This window comes from Egretta garzetta, unplaced genomic scaffold (genome assembly GCF_000687185.1).
Source record: "Egretta garzetta isolate BGI_Z169 unplaced genomic scaffold, ASM68718v1 scaffold235, whole genome shotgun sequence".
Lineage (NCBI taxonomy): Eukaryota > Metazoa > Chordata > Aves > Pelecaniformes > Ardeidae > Egretta > Egretta garzetta.
In genome coordinates this window covers 2017217-2030096 of record NW_009259792.1, presented here as the reverse complement: position 1 = coordinate 2030096, position 12880 = coordinate 2017217, and the positions used below count along the sequence as shown (strand labels likewise).

Here is a 12880-nt window from a genome sequence, read left to right as displayed (position 1 = left end):
GGGGGGGGGGGGGGGGGGGTGTCCTGCCCTAGTGCGCAGGCGCGGGTGGAGGGGTCGCGGTGCGCATGCGCAGGAGGCTCACGTAGCGGGGGGGGGAGATTGGGATCTTCCCGGGCCCTCTGTAGCAGGGGGCGTAGAGGGTTTAAGGCGTCTGCGGGCACGGTGGCTCCGGTGGGCTTGGTCCCGCAGCAGCCTGGAGCTTCCTCCTCGCCCCCTGTCCTTGTGGGCAGATGGGTGGTGTTTCTCCTGAAGGCTGCCTGTTGGGGAGGACAAGGGCGCTCAGCCATGCGTGTGTCCTCTCCCTGCCCCCTGGAGAAACCGCCCCCCTGAGCAGCTGGAGGGGGTGCGTGGGCCGTGTCGTCCTCGGAGGTGTCCCTTTCGTAGACTGGAGTGTGTCTTACAGTGCATCGGCAGGGTTCTTACTCTCTAGGAGTATGAGGGAGCTGGAATCTCTTGCCCTTGAAGACCTTTCCCAATGCGGAAATGGTGAAGATGGGTATGGGCGCTTCATCCGCAGCCTGAAGTGTTTTGTACGTAGAAATTCATGTGCCATTCGAAAAAGAGCAAAAAAAACACCCCCCTTTCTCCAGTTTTCACCGTCACATGCTTTCAGAGCTGCAAGTGATCATGAAAAGGAAAACAGCAAGACGAGAAACCAAGGATGTCCGTTTTACTAGATGTCACGTTTAATGCAAAAGGGGGTACCTGGCACTGTTAAATCCAGAACTCTGCCGCTGTATATGGTGAACACTAGGCATGTACATAGTTCTGAAAAGCGGTGAGAAAAAGTTAATGGAAGATAAACGTACCGTGTGCCGGGATGTCAGCAGAGGACAGGAAGAACCACTCTGTGCTTACCCTGTTCTTAGGGTCCTCCGTAATTGACTAATTTTGGTGACTGTTAAGGGAGACAGCAGTGGGTTAAATAGATCGTTGTTTCAACCATTTTTGTGTACCAGAGATGAAATAGCTCTCCTTGGTGCTGTTTTTTTCAATTGACATTTTGATTATGCATGCAACATTAAAATTACACAAAGTGGAACCAGTTGCTATCAGGTCTGTAGGAAAATGACCCATTACTTGCAGAAAAGCCTGCTGATGTCATCTGTATGGCTACTGTATGCCATATAGCACAAAGCAAATTTTAAAAAACGAGAGAGGATTTTTTACTTACTTTTCCACAGAAGTTACATGACTTGTGTGCTGTAGCAGCTCAAGCCAGAGCTCATCATCAGCTTACAGTTAAAGCTGCTGTGGACTCTGAGAGATGCCCGTGCTAGACAGAGTGTCTGTCCTTGGTGACTGGCATCTGGACGGTACAGCTGAGCAGACTCTGGACACAACTACAAGTACTTACTGGATATGAAAGAGGAACAGCTGTGGTTGACAGGGCTGCAAGAATAGCTTTGATGCATTTAAAATACCACTTTCTGACCTGTGAAGAAACCAGAAATAATGTACCCATTTGTCTAGGGGGAGGGATGGATTGGCAGACAGTTGATAGGACTTCTAGCTTTTGATCAAATCTCAGTGCACACCGTGATGTATATGAACAACCTGGCTCCCAGGCTGAATCCTTTACATTTATTTTTTTTTTTCCCCCAGAAGTTTATAAGCTTTGGGATCAGCACTTTCAAACATTACATTCTGAACATTGAAGAGATTTATTTTAAGATTTACTTGTTAAAGAAAAAATTACTATAGAGTTCCTTTATTTGTGTAATACTTTTTTTTTTAACAGCATATTCCTTTGATAGGTAAATATTCCGTTTTCATTAAACTATGCAAAAAGAAAAAAAGAGTAATTTTATGGTATGATTTAAAACAAGCCACCCAGAGGTATTTTTGTATATATAAAAAATACCTCTGGTGTTTTACCCAGACGTAAAATTCTGTTTTATTTTTCCAGACGTTGTGTCATTCCCAGACAAACACTTCCCTACTTCTTTATTGCTGTTCTTCAAGGAAGACATAAAGGACCTTTAAAAACTGTGCATTAGAGAGCAATGAAAGTAATTGTTTTGGAAGTTCTGTCGGGTCTGTGAAATAGGCCACAATATTCATCACTTATCTTTTTAATTTAATCTTTATTGATTTCATTGGCCTTTGAAATACAAATCCTCATTCATCTTGAGAATAAAATGTGGAATAGAAGCAGCAGTGCTATGCTGTTTCCGCTAGGTCAGCCCATTAGATTAAATTCACCGTGTTCTCCTCTGCTTGAGCTCAAACTTTCTCTTTTGCGATCCATAACAGTGTTTTGTTTTGTTTTAAAGGATGAAATTCTGAAAGCAGCTGTGATGAAATATGGCAAAAACCAGTGGTCTCGTATTGCTTCTTTATTGCACAGAAAATCAGCAAAGCAGTGCAAAGCCAGATGGTAAGTGAGAAATGCCATGTCTGGGAATATGAGATTCATAATTAGTGGGAACTTAGAAGGTACCACAGATTAATTTATGTCCACAGAGAAACAGTAGTTTTAAGACTGTTTGATTTCTGCTATCATGGATATTTCAAATTCCTTGAAAGTTGCTTGAAAGTAATTGAATAAAAGTAGCCAAATACTCTCTTTGCCAGTGATTGCAGCGGCAGCAAATGCAAGATCACTTAAAATTGTGTACCTTTTTTTTTTTCAGTATTTACACATTTTTAATCAAAGTGAGTATTTCCAATGAAGTAAAATTGTAAGATGCTAATCTCTCTTACAGATAACTTTCTAATTTTTAACAATAAGGGTTTGGCTTGAGGATAAACGCTTAGAAATTGCACTGTGGAATTTCAGTTTATTTGCGTTAGTTTTAAGCTTCTAATTTTTTATATACAGGTAGTACAAATCTATTTCAGAATCAGACTTAGTTTCTCAAGTACTGAACTGCACATATTTATTAGAATACTTCTGTATAAAGGTAACAGTACTGGCACAGTTAAAGATTAGTAAGATAACTGTTGAAGGATCCATACCAAATAAATTACCATTTCTGGTAACTTTGGGTTTTGTGACTTTTCTTTTTCTGGGCTAATTTTGTGACTCCTTACTTTGCAAGAATAGAGAAGGGGAAAGAAGGAAGAGGCAATATCTGTATGAAAAGCACTGGATAATTAATACATTTTAAAACTCAAATACATATGTCATAAAAATACTCTGGAGTAATATCCATTTGTACAGAAAAAACGTGTGTGAAGTTTGCATTACAAGATTTTGAAATCTCCCTTGTGATAATTGGGGTGAATGGTGCTCTGAATTAATTCAAGACAAATCAATGGATATCTTGGCTCTGTTGTCCTTAATTTTTTCACTTTTTTTAACAGGTATGAGTGGCTAGACCCAAGCATCAAAAAGACAGAGTGGTCACGGGAAGAAGAGGAGAAACTGTTGCACCTGGCCAAGCTAATGCCAACCCAGTGGAGAACCATTGCCCCAATTATTGGGAGAACTGCTGCACAGTGTTTGGAACACTATGAATTTCTCCTGTGAGTTATTGTTTTGCTAGAGGTGCATACCAGAAAAATGTGCAGAGTTTGTTGTATCGACGTGTCATTCCTTTATCCCGTGCTGCTGAAGTATGGTGGTTTCAAATTGACCAAGTCCTTTTGTAAGCAAGTCCCTAAGGACTCCTTCTTTTCAGCCTGTATGTCTAGCTTGAAAGAAGCAGCTGCGGAAACCTGGGAAGAGCAGGCTGGAATAGACACAGGTGTATACTTTCTTGCTGCTAGTCATTCTGGCTAGAGGATTGTCAAGATTGACCCATTTTATGGTCTTCCTTTTCAGGTTTATTTGGGTATTTTTTGACTGGCTGATAAACGTGAGTGTGTGAGAGAGAAGAAAAAAAGACAAACATAAACCACATGTTGTCATGTGTCATCTCTGTATGCTGTAGAGAGTTTCTTTAGGCCACGAGGAGAATAGGAATGTGCAGTTCTCCCTTGTGAGTTTTCTTAATTTTGGTACAATTGCTTGAGTATAAAAGCAGCACAATGGGAAATTCCTGATTGTTTGTTTTGTCACACTGCTTGAATTCATGTCCTTATTGTTAAGGATTGCCCAAGAGTTCGCTACTATTAGGTTTGTCAATATTGTATTTTATATAATGTTTTGTTGTTTTAATATAATACTAAGTTGGCTTCTTTTCTTGCCTAATTTAAGATTATGTAACTGTACCACGTTCATAAATCTTCTCTGCAGTAATCGTGTAACAGATTTATGTATGGCACATAGCACAAGGTTACTTTTTTAATCAGTCTTCAGGGACAAAGAGCCAGTGGTGACGTACGTATAATGTGTTTTTAGGGACAAAGCTGCTCAGAGAGACAATGAGGAAGAAACTGCTGACGATCCTCGGAAACTTAAACCTGGAGAAATTGATCCAAATCCAGAAACCAAACCAGCCAGGCCAGATCCTATTGACATGGATGAAGGTAAGATAGGCGTTTGTTTACAATTTTTTTCAGAATTCTGATCTCCCTGGTTTTTCTTTTTACACAGCCTCTGTATCCTGGGTTTCTTTTGTCTTTTTTTCTTCCCTCTCCAGATAGTTTTTTTTCTTACAGGCTTTGTCTTATTTCTGTATCTGGCCAGTCAGTTGTATTTTTCCAGTTTCCTTTTTCTTTGTTTGGTGTGTTTCCTGCCTTCTCATCTGTCTTTGTCATCTCTTGCCATGACAGACTGTTCTTTGCTTTGACAGCTGCTCTGCTTTTTTGCATTATTATTTCTTTATCTTCATTTTTTTCCATCAGCTTGTACCTCCCAGATGGAACCTTGCTGAAGCACAGGAGGAATACATGGGTTTTTTTCTTGCACATAGCAATGTTATGAACTAAAAAATTAACATTGCTAAAATTCCATGAGTGGAACAATGGTGGTTTTGAACAGTCACAGGTTCACAAATATAGCTCTCTTGGATTTGGATGTGAATGAAATTAGCAAGTTCTCTAACACAGTACTCTCAGATGAGGATGTAATGAAATTAAAATTTCATTAGTGTGGTCAGTTTGCCTCTTTCTGTAGATATTTTTTGATTTGATGTAGAAATGAGTTGAATTATTTTCAACATCAGGCATTTTTTTCTTAAAGTCTTCATTTAGCCAATCATCAATCATCTGGCCAATGATTTAGAAAGTACATTGAGTTGAATTTTTTTCAACATCAGCCATTTTTTTTCTTAAAGTCTTCATCTGGCCAGTGATTTAGAAAATACATTGGAGCCACTTGGAGAAACCTAGTTTAGTAATCATGCAGAACGCCTATGAAAACATTGATTCATTCAGCTTTTAAAGATTGCTTTCTGATCTTAATGTCACTTTTTTCCTTACTCCCATCTTTAAGTGCAAGTTCATAGCTGTATTTATCTGTACTATTGTAGATGAACTTGAAATGCTGTCTGAAGCTAGAGCTCGTCTGGCTAATACACAGGGAAAGAAGGCCAAAAGAAAAGCAAGAGAGAAGCAGCTGGAAGAAGCTAGGTAAGCTTGTGCTTAGTTTCATACACTGGGACTGCTTTTGTTGACTGGAACATTTACAATGTGTTAAGTCAGACACAGCCTTAAGTCCTTCAGAATCAGACTTTTTGAGAGTCATTTGTGATAAGAGCTTCATTCTTGTTGTATAAATATCTGCAGCCCCTATCTCCGCAGCAACTGATGGAAGTAGTACCAGCTCTTGGGATACAGGAGCCACCTATAGGTATTCACTTTAAATCACGTAGTCTTACTGTTTCTTTAGACGGCTTGCTGCTCTCCAGAAAAGACGAGAACTTCGGGCAGCTGGAATTGAGATCCAGAAGAAGAGAAAAAAGAAGAGAGGTGTGGATTATAATGCAGAAATTCCATTTGAAAAGAAGCCCGCCCCTGGTTTTTATGATACATCAGAGGAAAACTACCAGTCCCTGGATGCAGATTTCAGGAAGCTACGTCAGCAAGACCTGGATGGAGAATTAAGATCGTAAGTGTGTGTTATACTAAGGAGGGAACAGTGTATTTGAAAAAACCCCATATGTATATAGATAAGTCCTGGAAATGTCTGAAATACAATGTGGGCAGGAGCTCTGTTTTCCATGGGACAGACAACTAGTGCAGCTTGCTTCTGCCATTTCAGTCTCATGTATTTTTCGTCTTTCTAAAAGGTCTAGTTGACCTTTTTTCCATGAGAATAAGTTCTTCTTGCATGGTCTTGCTCTTTAAATGGAAATCTTAAGTTTTTGAGGTTTATTTTCTTTTTGCAGCAGATTTGCTTGTGTATTTGCAGTCCTTTCTCCAGGTAATAACATTATTAAGGTTGCTTACAGGAGTAGATTTTATTTGTATTACTTTTGATGGAATTGTTCTTAAGTAGAATCTCTGTGAATGCTAATTTAATGCCCTCTCCCCCAAAAAATCCTAAAACATGCAGTTGAGAAATTAAATACCCATCTTCATCATGAGCAGTGTGGTACATATTTAATTGTACAGTTGCATTTCCCAGTATTTCTGCCAACTGGTTTTTGCTGAGAGAGTAGGTCTGGTACTACATACAATTTGGTTTATTAGCTTGTGGTTCTGTATGGCTCTTAGTTCAGAGGGTCTGGCAGGAGCTTCAGGCCAAAGCTTATGATTTCACAGGCTGACTCTGTTGCTGTTTGAAGAAAATACCATTTTTATTAAATATTGAAGAGAAATTGGTTCCCATATCCCACAGAAAATGTTCGTCTTCCCTTAGCAGCTGCTGGAGAAAAAGGGACTGTTCACATCCTCCAATTCTTGCTATCTAAATTCATGGATTGACTTTTTTTTTCTTGCTCCACTGACCCTGTTCACTGTAGCTGAAGCAGCCACCTGTTGCCTAATTCCATAATTTGGAAGCATTACACTGCCTTGTTGTAGTTTCTGCTGCAAGATCTGCAGACCATATCTAATCACTTCTGCACCACAAGGTGGTTCACTCTTCCTGCGACATTTTTTACTTTAGCATACCCAGCGTTTTATTAGTGTACGGGCTTTTTGCTCTTTGCTTGTTTGTTTTACTCTATAGCTGTTCTGGTGTTCTAAAATGATTCTCTTGCCCATAATGACAGTGAGAGGGAGGGAAGAGAGCGCAAAAAAGACAAACAACATATGAAACGGAAAAAAGAGTCGGACTTGCCTTCAGCTATTCTACAGACCAGTGGAGTGTCAGAGTTTACCAAAAAAAGAAGTAAACTAGTGCTTCCAGCTCCTCAGGTAAGCTGTTCATTGATCAGTAAGTGACTTATAAGGCCAATGACAGTCAATGATTTCTGATTTATCAAGTGGATCTCGTGGTTGTCTTTTATCTTACTGTGCCTTGGAATTTTCTCTTTTAAAGATATCTGATACAGAACTTGAAGAAGTTGTAAAAGTAGGCCAGGCAAGTGAGATTGCACGCCAGACTGCTGAGGAATCTGGAATTACAAACTCTGCTTCCAGCACTCTTCTGTCTGAATATAACGTGACCAACAACAGCATAGCGCTAAGGACTCCCAAAACTCCAGCAGCACAAGACAGGATTCTGCAGGTAGAGTATAAATGCACAGAATGGGCTTTTTGTTTTAGTGCGGTAGTCAACTGAACAGAAGGTGTAAGTACCATAGAAACATTCCTGAGTTTATGTGTGGTACTGGGGTGCTGGGGTTTGAACTGACACGTGATCTCCAGGATACAGTGAAAGGCATAGAAGCAGATCCACTTCCACCTGACCACTTGTCACCATGCTTCAAAACGTTACAATACTTTTTTTTTTTTTTTAATTATATATGCTTGCAACTTTTAGCATTAGCTGCTTTCCTGGTGTCCTTTGTAATTTCCCCTTCTCTTGGGTACCTCTCAGAAGAGGTGTATGGTGTTCATGTCCTTAAAACAGTGTGGTTTTTGTTGTTTCCTACTTAGTTTTGCTGTTCAGCTTTTATTTCAGTTAACAAGAAGTAATTAACTGCAGCAATGCAAGAATATTTTCCTAGCACTTTCTTGGCTTGAAACCACTTAAGACAAAGATTGTCAGAAAGCTGGCTTTGCAACCTCTGAATTATATTTGTGTTGCACTGATTGTGTGAGTGTCTGGGTTCCCTCAAAAACTGGTAGTGTTGGGTAATGTTTTGTTGAGTGTAGTTAAACAAACAAAACTCTATCCCAAAACAAAAAAACCCCTATGTTGCTAATGAGCAGTATTTCAAGAGTTTTTGTTTCATGATAGGAGAAAAGAGAAGGTTCCTGACTCTACAGATCATGACCTAAGTCTCTGTGCGGTGTTTGCAGGAATGGTCACGTTCACCTTTAAATGGAATATTCTGACATCACATATGTCACAGTATTATGCGTTAACAGAGTTCTGTAGGGTAATTAGTGGTCTTCGGTGAATATAATTGCTATATGCAGTAGTTTCATTATTAGCTCATTTTCAGAGTGCCTTAATTCTTCACTGTAAAAAGGAAAAAATAAAAAAAAAAATAGGGGGGTATTCATAAAGGCCCCAGTTAAGTCATGAACCAAAAAGTCTGAATAGTGACCATCTCTTTTGGAACATTCTCTTCGAAATGCAGTTTGGATAAACTTCATTGATGTTGGATTTCAGAGCGCAAGTATGCTGTTCCCTCTGAAAATCGGGATCCTTGGGATGGCTTGAGTATTCAGTCACTAATAAATCTTGCAGATTTATGGAGTCTTGCAGAATGAAGGAGGTTCAAATATCAAGTAACCCACTCATTTTTGCAATTCCACTTTATAATATATTTTACTGGAAATGAAGATTAGAATTCCTTTCAGTGGAACAGTAGGGTTTGTAAATACCAGTGTATGGGAGTTGAAGTTAAGAAGTGTTAAATGTTTTCCACCATCTGATTTGGTATTCAAATAACTGCAGCTTTTCTCACTGCTACTGAATCTGTTAAACATGTATAGTAGAGTGTAACTCTGAAAGTCTTAGTGATGTACTGCATGTGTTGTCTGTTACACAGGAAGCACAGAATTTGATGGCTCTCACAAATGTGGATACCCCCCTGAAAGGAGGTCTCAATACTCCCTTGCATGAAAGTGACTTTTCGGGCGTAACACCACAAAAACAGGTTGTTCAGACTCCAAATACTGTGCTTTCCACACCCTTCAGGTAAAGCAGACTCGTTTTCTGATGGGTGTCTGGCTGGGCATGTATCTAATGGAGGTGGGTGGAGGGAGCGGATTGCAACGCGTGAAATAGTAGGTTGTGATCGGTGCTTCAAAGCAAATTTTAACTCCCTTTTATTTCAGGCCCTTGTACAACTTTCTCCTTCCCTGTGTCTTTCACAAGCTGAGCCACATCATCTCTATTTGTACAGTGTATAGCTCACTGGAGTTTTGGGCCAAAATGAGGTCTTCTGTGGTCTGGAGCAATATAAACTATACTGAAGTAATACAGGAATATAAATAGTAAGACGGAGTGTCGTTCTGTATCTGGATCCTAGCCTTTCCAAAGTATTACCTCTGAGTCAAAGGTGTGGGAGGTCCCTTAGCCAAACCCACACTGAATTTTCGAAAAGCTGGAGTAAATATTTTATAAGTCATATATATCCAAAATAAAATATTTCTTATATTGCCAATCTAAATAGTATGGAACTGCTGGTTTAACTCTTACAGTGGGTCCTGAATAAATATATATCCCACAAATGCCAAATACCATACAGCTAAAAAATACTACACTTGGTACATTTTGTCGGTCAGTTTTTTCAACTTAGGTTCTAATTTTACTTGTATCATGCTAGTAGGAAAAGTAGAGAATGAAATAAAAAGGACCTTTATGGCAGCTTTTCAAAAGCAGCTTTATTTTGTTGTTTAACAGCTGTGTGCAAAAGCCCTGCTCTTTTAATTGGATCTACATAAACGAATCCTTTTCTGGAGATCTGTTGGCGTCAGTGCGGTGCAGAATGAATGTAGAGTTTGGCCTGGAGTGATCTGCTTGTTCATTTGGGTTATTTTATATTTAAAAAATGTAAAGGTGTTCTAATTTTGTTGTTTGTTGGGTTTTGGAGGTTTTTTTGGTTTGTGGTGGTTTTCTTGTTTCTGAAGTTCAGATTTCCACATGTAAATGTGGTGCCTGTGGTACCTAAACTTGGCTTGCTTGCAGAAGTGCTCTATCAGTGTGAGAATCCAAGACCTTGAGCAGAGAGGGGGAAAAAAAAATCCATTAAGTGGTTAAAAATAAAGAAAGGGAAGCCATAACTTTTGAAGGAGGTAAGGTAGTGAAGCAGAGACATCATCTTATTATTTAGACCCAAAGAGCAAATATTTACTTTAAATACACCTTTTTTCCTATGAAAGTTGTTGCTTTGCATCAGGTTTTTGAGGGTTTTGGTTTTTTTACATCCTGGTAATAAGGATTTTCTTAAAAGGTGTTGAGTTGAAAACTGTAATAGGTTTTTAAACACTGCATGGAACTGAGACAACTATTAAAAACCAACCTGCTTTGCTTGGAAATTGTTTCTTCTGGAAAGTCAGCATAAAACTTTGTCTACTAGTACAATCAACAAATGTGTCCTATGAAACATTCATTTGAAAACATAAAAAATCATTTTACTGTTTTTTGTGGGTGTCATCTTGCAAACGTTATTGCTTGTATGTGTTACACCAAATCAGAATTCATAAATATCTGTGGACAACCTCAAGCAAGAGGGAAGTATCACAGAATCACAGAATGGCAAGGGTTGGAAGGGACCTCAGGAGATCATCTAGTCCAACCCCCCTGCTAGAGCAGGCTCTCCTAGAGCAATCTACACAGGACTTCATCCAGGCGGGCCTTGAATATCTCCAGAGAAAGAGACTCCACAACCTCCCTGGGCAGCCTGTTCCAGTGCTCTGCCACCCTCAGAGTAAAGAAGTTTTTCCTCATATTCAACTGAAACCTCTTATGTCTCAGTTTGCACCCATTGCCCCTAGTCCTGTCGCTGGACACCACTGCAAACAGACTGCTTCCATCCTCATGACTTCCGCCCTTAAGATATTTGTACGTGTTGATAAGGTCCCCTCTCAGTCTTCTCTTCTTCAGGCTGAACAAGCCCAACCCTCTCAGCCTTTCCTCGTAGGGGAGGTGCTCCAGTCCCTTTATCATCACTTGCCTCTCACAGACATACCCGGTAAATAAGGTGCTGTTGTATCCCTTAAAAGCGGACCGGTAGCGTCTGTCAGGCCATATATACAGTTGTGTTTGTGCACCTTTATGGCATCTTACTGGCACTACATAATTACAGTAACTAGTAGTGGAAATAATGTATTAAATCTTCTTGTCCAGTCTGTCTCTGCCAGCACTCATACTTGTCATTGCTGTCGGAAAATATTTACGTAAGTGTGGATGAATACCATAATGTAGGCTTTTTTCTGAAAGTTTTTTCCCCTTCCTGAGCTTGTTTTCTTTGAGACATTGAACAATGTCTTATCAGTTTATTATTATTATTAATATTATCATCACTATGTGAAACCTCGTTATAAGATGGCAACAGAAAACTTGCGACTGTATCCAAGACAATGTTTGCACACCTTTCATGTAGTAGGTTGTTGGGATAGAGAACAATATTTCTTCCCAGTCTAGAGGAGAAGCAACTGAGGCCCACAAAATCTAAGACTTAATCCATCTTGCCTAACCTTTGGTGAAAGTAATTATTGTAATGTAATTACTCCTCCAGTAATCAGTGAAAGCAAAGAGGCATCCTCAGAGCAATTCATTCAGTTGTAGGATGGGACAGCTGTTAAGCCATATGAATTTAGAGTGAATGACTTGCCACAGGTGGCAGGGAAATCAGAGCTTGCAATTAAATCCTGATTTACTGTATCCCAGAATAGTGCTCAGTGACTAAAAAAATATCTTCTCAACAGTAACAGTGGGAGTTTGTGTTGATACATTTCCAGAAACTTCTTAACGTAATGATGTGTCTAGATTTCAGCTTGACAGGTACTCAGTTACACCTTGGCAGGTTTAAACAATTTATTTTTTGGATTCTTCTAATTGCATATTACAGTTTCACTGCCTCTCAAGAAAAAAAATCTAGATTGAATGTATTAGCGGTATTTACATAACTTTTTGCAGTATTTGGACTTTTACAAGTAGAGCTCTTCGGGGAAAAAAATAAATTACTGTATCTACACTTCCTCTAGGACACCTTCTCATGGACCAGAAGGCTTAACTCCTCGTGGAGGACTAACTCCTAAACCTGTGGTTGGTACAACTCCTGGTAGAACTCCATTGCGTGATAAATTGAACATCAACCCAGAAGAGGGAATGGCAGATTACAGCGACCCATCTTATGCAAAACAAATGGTAAGAAGTGCTTAAGAAGTGGATATAAGTGCTCTATTAATTTTCAGGATTTTTAATTCTCATCTCCCGAACAGAATTTTATTTTATGGCAGGTGTTATTTCTACCACTTGTCTACAGGTCTGTACTCATCACCTGAGAAAAACAAATCTTTATTTGAAAGAACAGGCATCTTGCCACTGAGAATGGCTTTCAGTGGGCTCAGTAAAAGCACTCTAAAGCTATTTGTCAAAGAAGACATAGCTAAGTTTCAGTCTTACTTCTATCTTTGAAGCTGAGCAGGAAATATATCTCAAGGAAAGATTCATTTTTCTTGCAATCCTACACAGCCCTCAAATCCCTCATCGTCTTGGCTTCCCGATTTACCTACAGGACCTTTTCATCAGTCTGTCCTGTTGACAACATTGAGCTAAAGGAGTTTAATTTTTGCCATTAGGAGTACTTGGGTTTGAGATGTCCAGTAATCTGAGTCCCATCCAGATTCTTTCATCGCCTTTGGCAACAGCTGTTTCCATTCTTGGAGATTCAGCCGGATGTACCCTGCCAATTAGACATGGTATAAAAGGGCATATACCTAATAGGTAGCACCTTGGGAACTCCTTTTATGTGGCTGATTC

General features: G+C 39.5%; 1 protein-coding gene across 1 annotated transcript in view; it reads left to right on the top strand.

Annotated features, from left to right (window-relative positions):
* The first annotated feature begins 483 nt into the window (after positions 1 to 483).
* Positions 484 to 12880, top strand: part of CDC5L (cell division cycle 5 like) — a 35715-nt gene continuing 23318 nt past the window's right edge. The window contains exons 1-10 of the mRNA XM_035895130.1: positions 484 to 496; positions 2182 to 2380; positions 3310 to 3471; positions 4289 to 4416; positions 5361 to 5460; positions 5720 to 5938; positions 7047 to 7191; positions 7316 to 7504; positions 8940 to 9088; positions 12103 to 12265. Coding sequence (XP_035751023.1) covers positions 484 to 496; positions 2182 to 2380; positions 3310 to 3471; positions 4289 to 4416; positions 5361 to 5460; positions 5720 to 5938; positions 7047 to 7191; positions 7316 to 7504; positions 8940 to 9088; positions 12103 to 12265 — 1467 coding nt within the window. The remainder of the gene's footprint in view (positions 497 to 2181; positions 2381 to 3309; positions 3472 to 4288; positions 4417 to 5360; positions 5461 to 5719; positions 5939 to 7046; positions 7192 to 7315; positions 7505 to 8939; positions 9089 to 12102; positions 12266 to 12880) is intronic.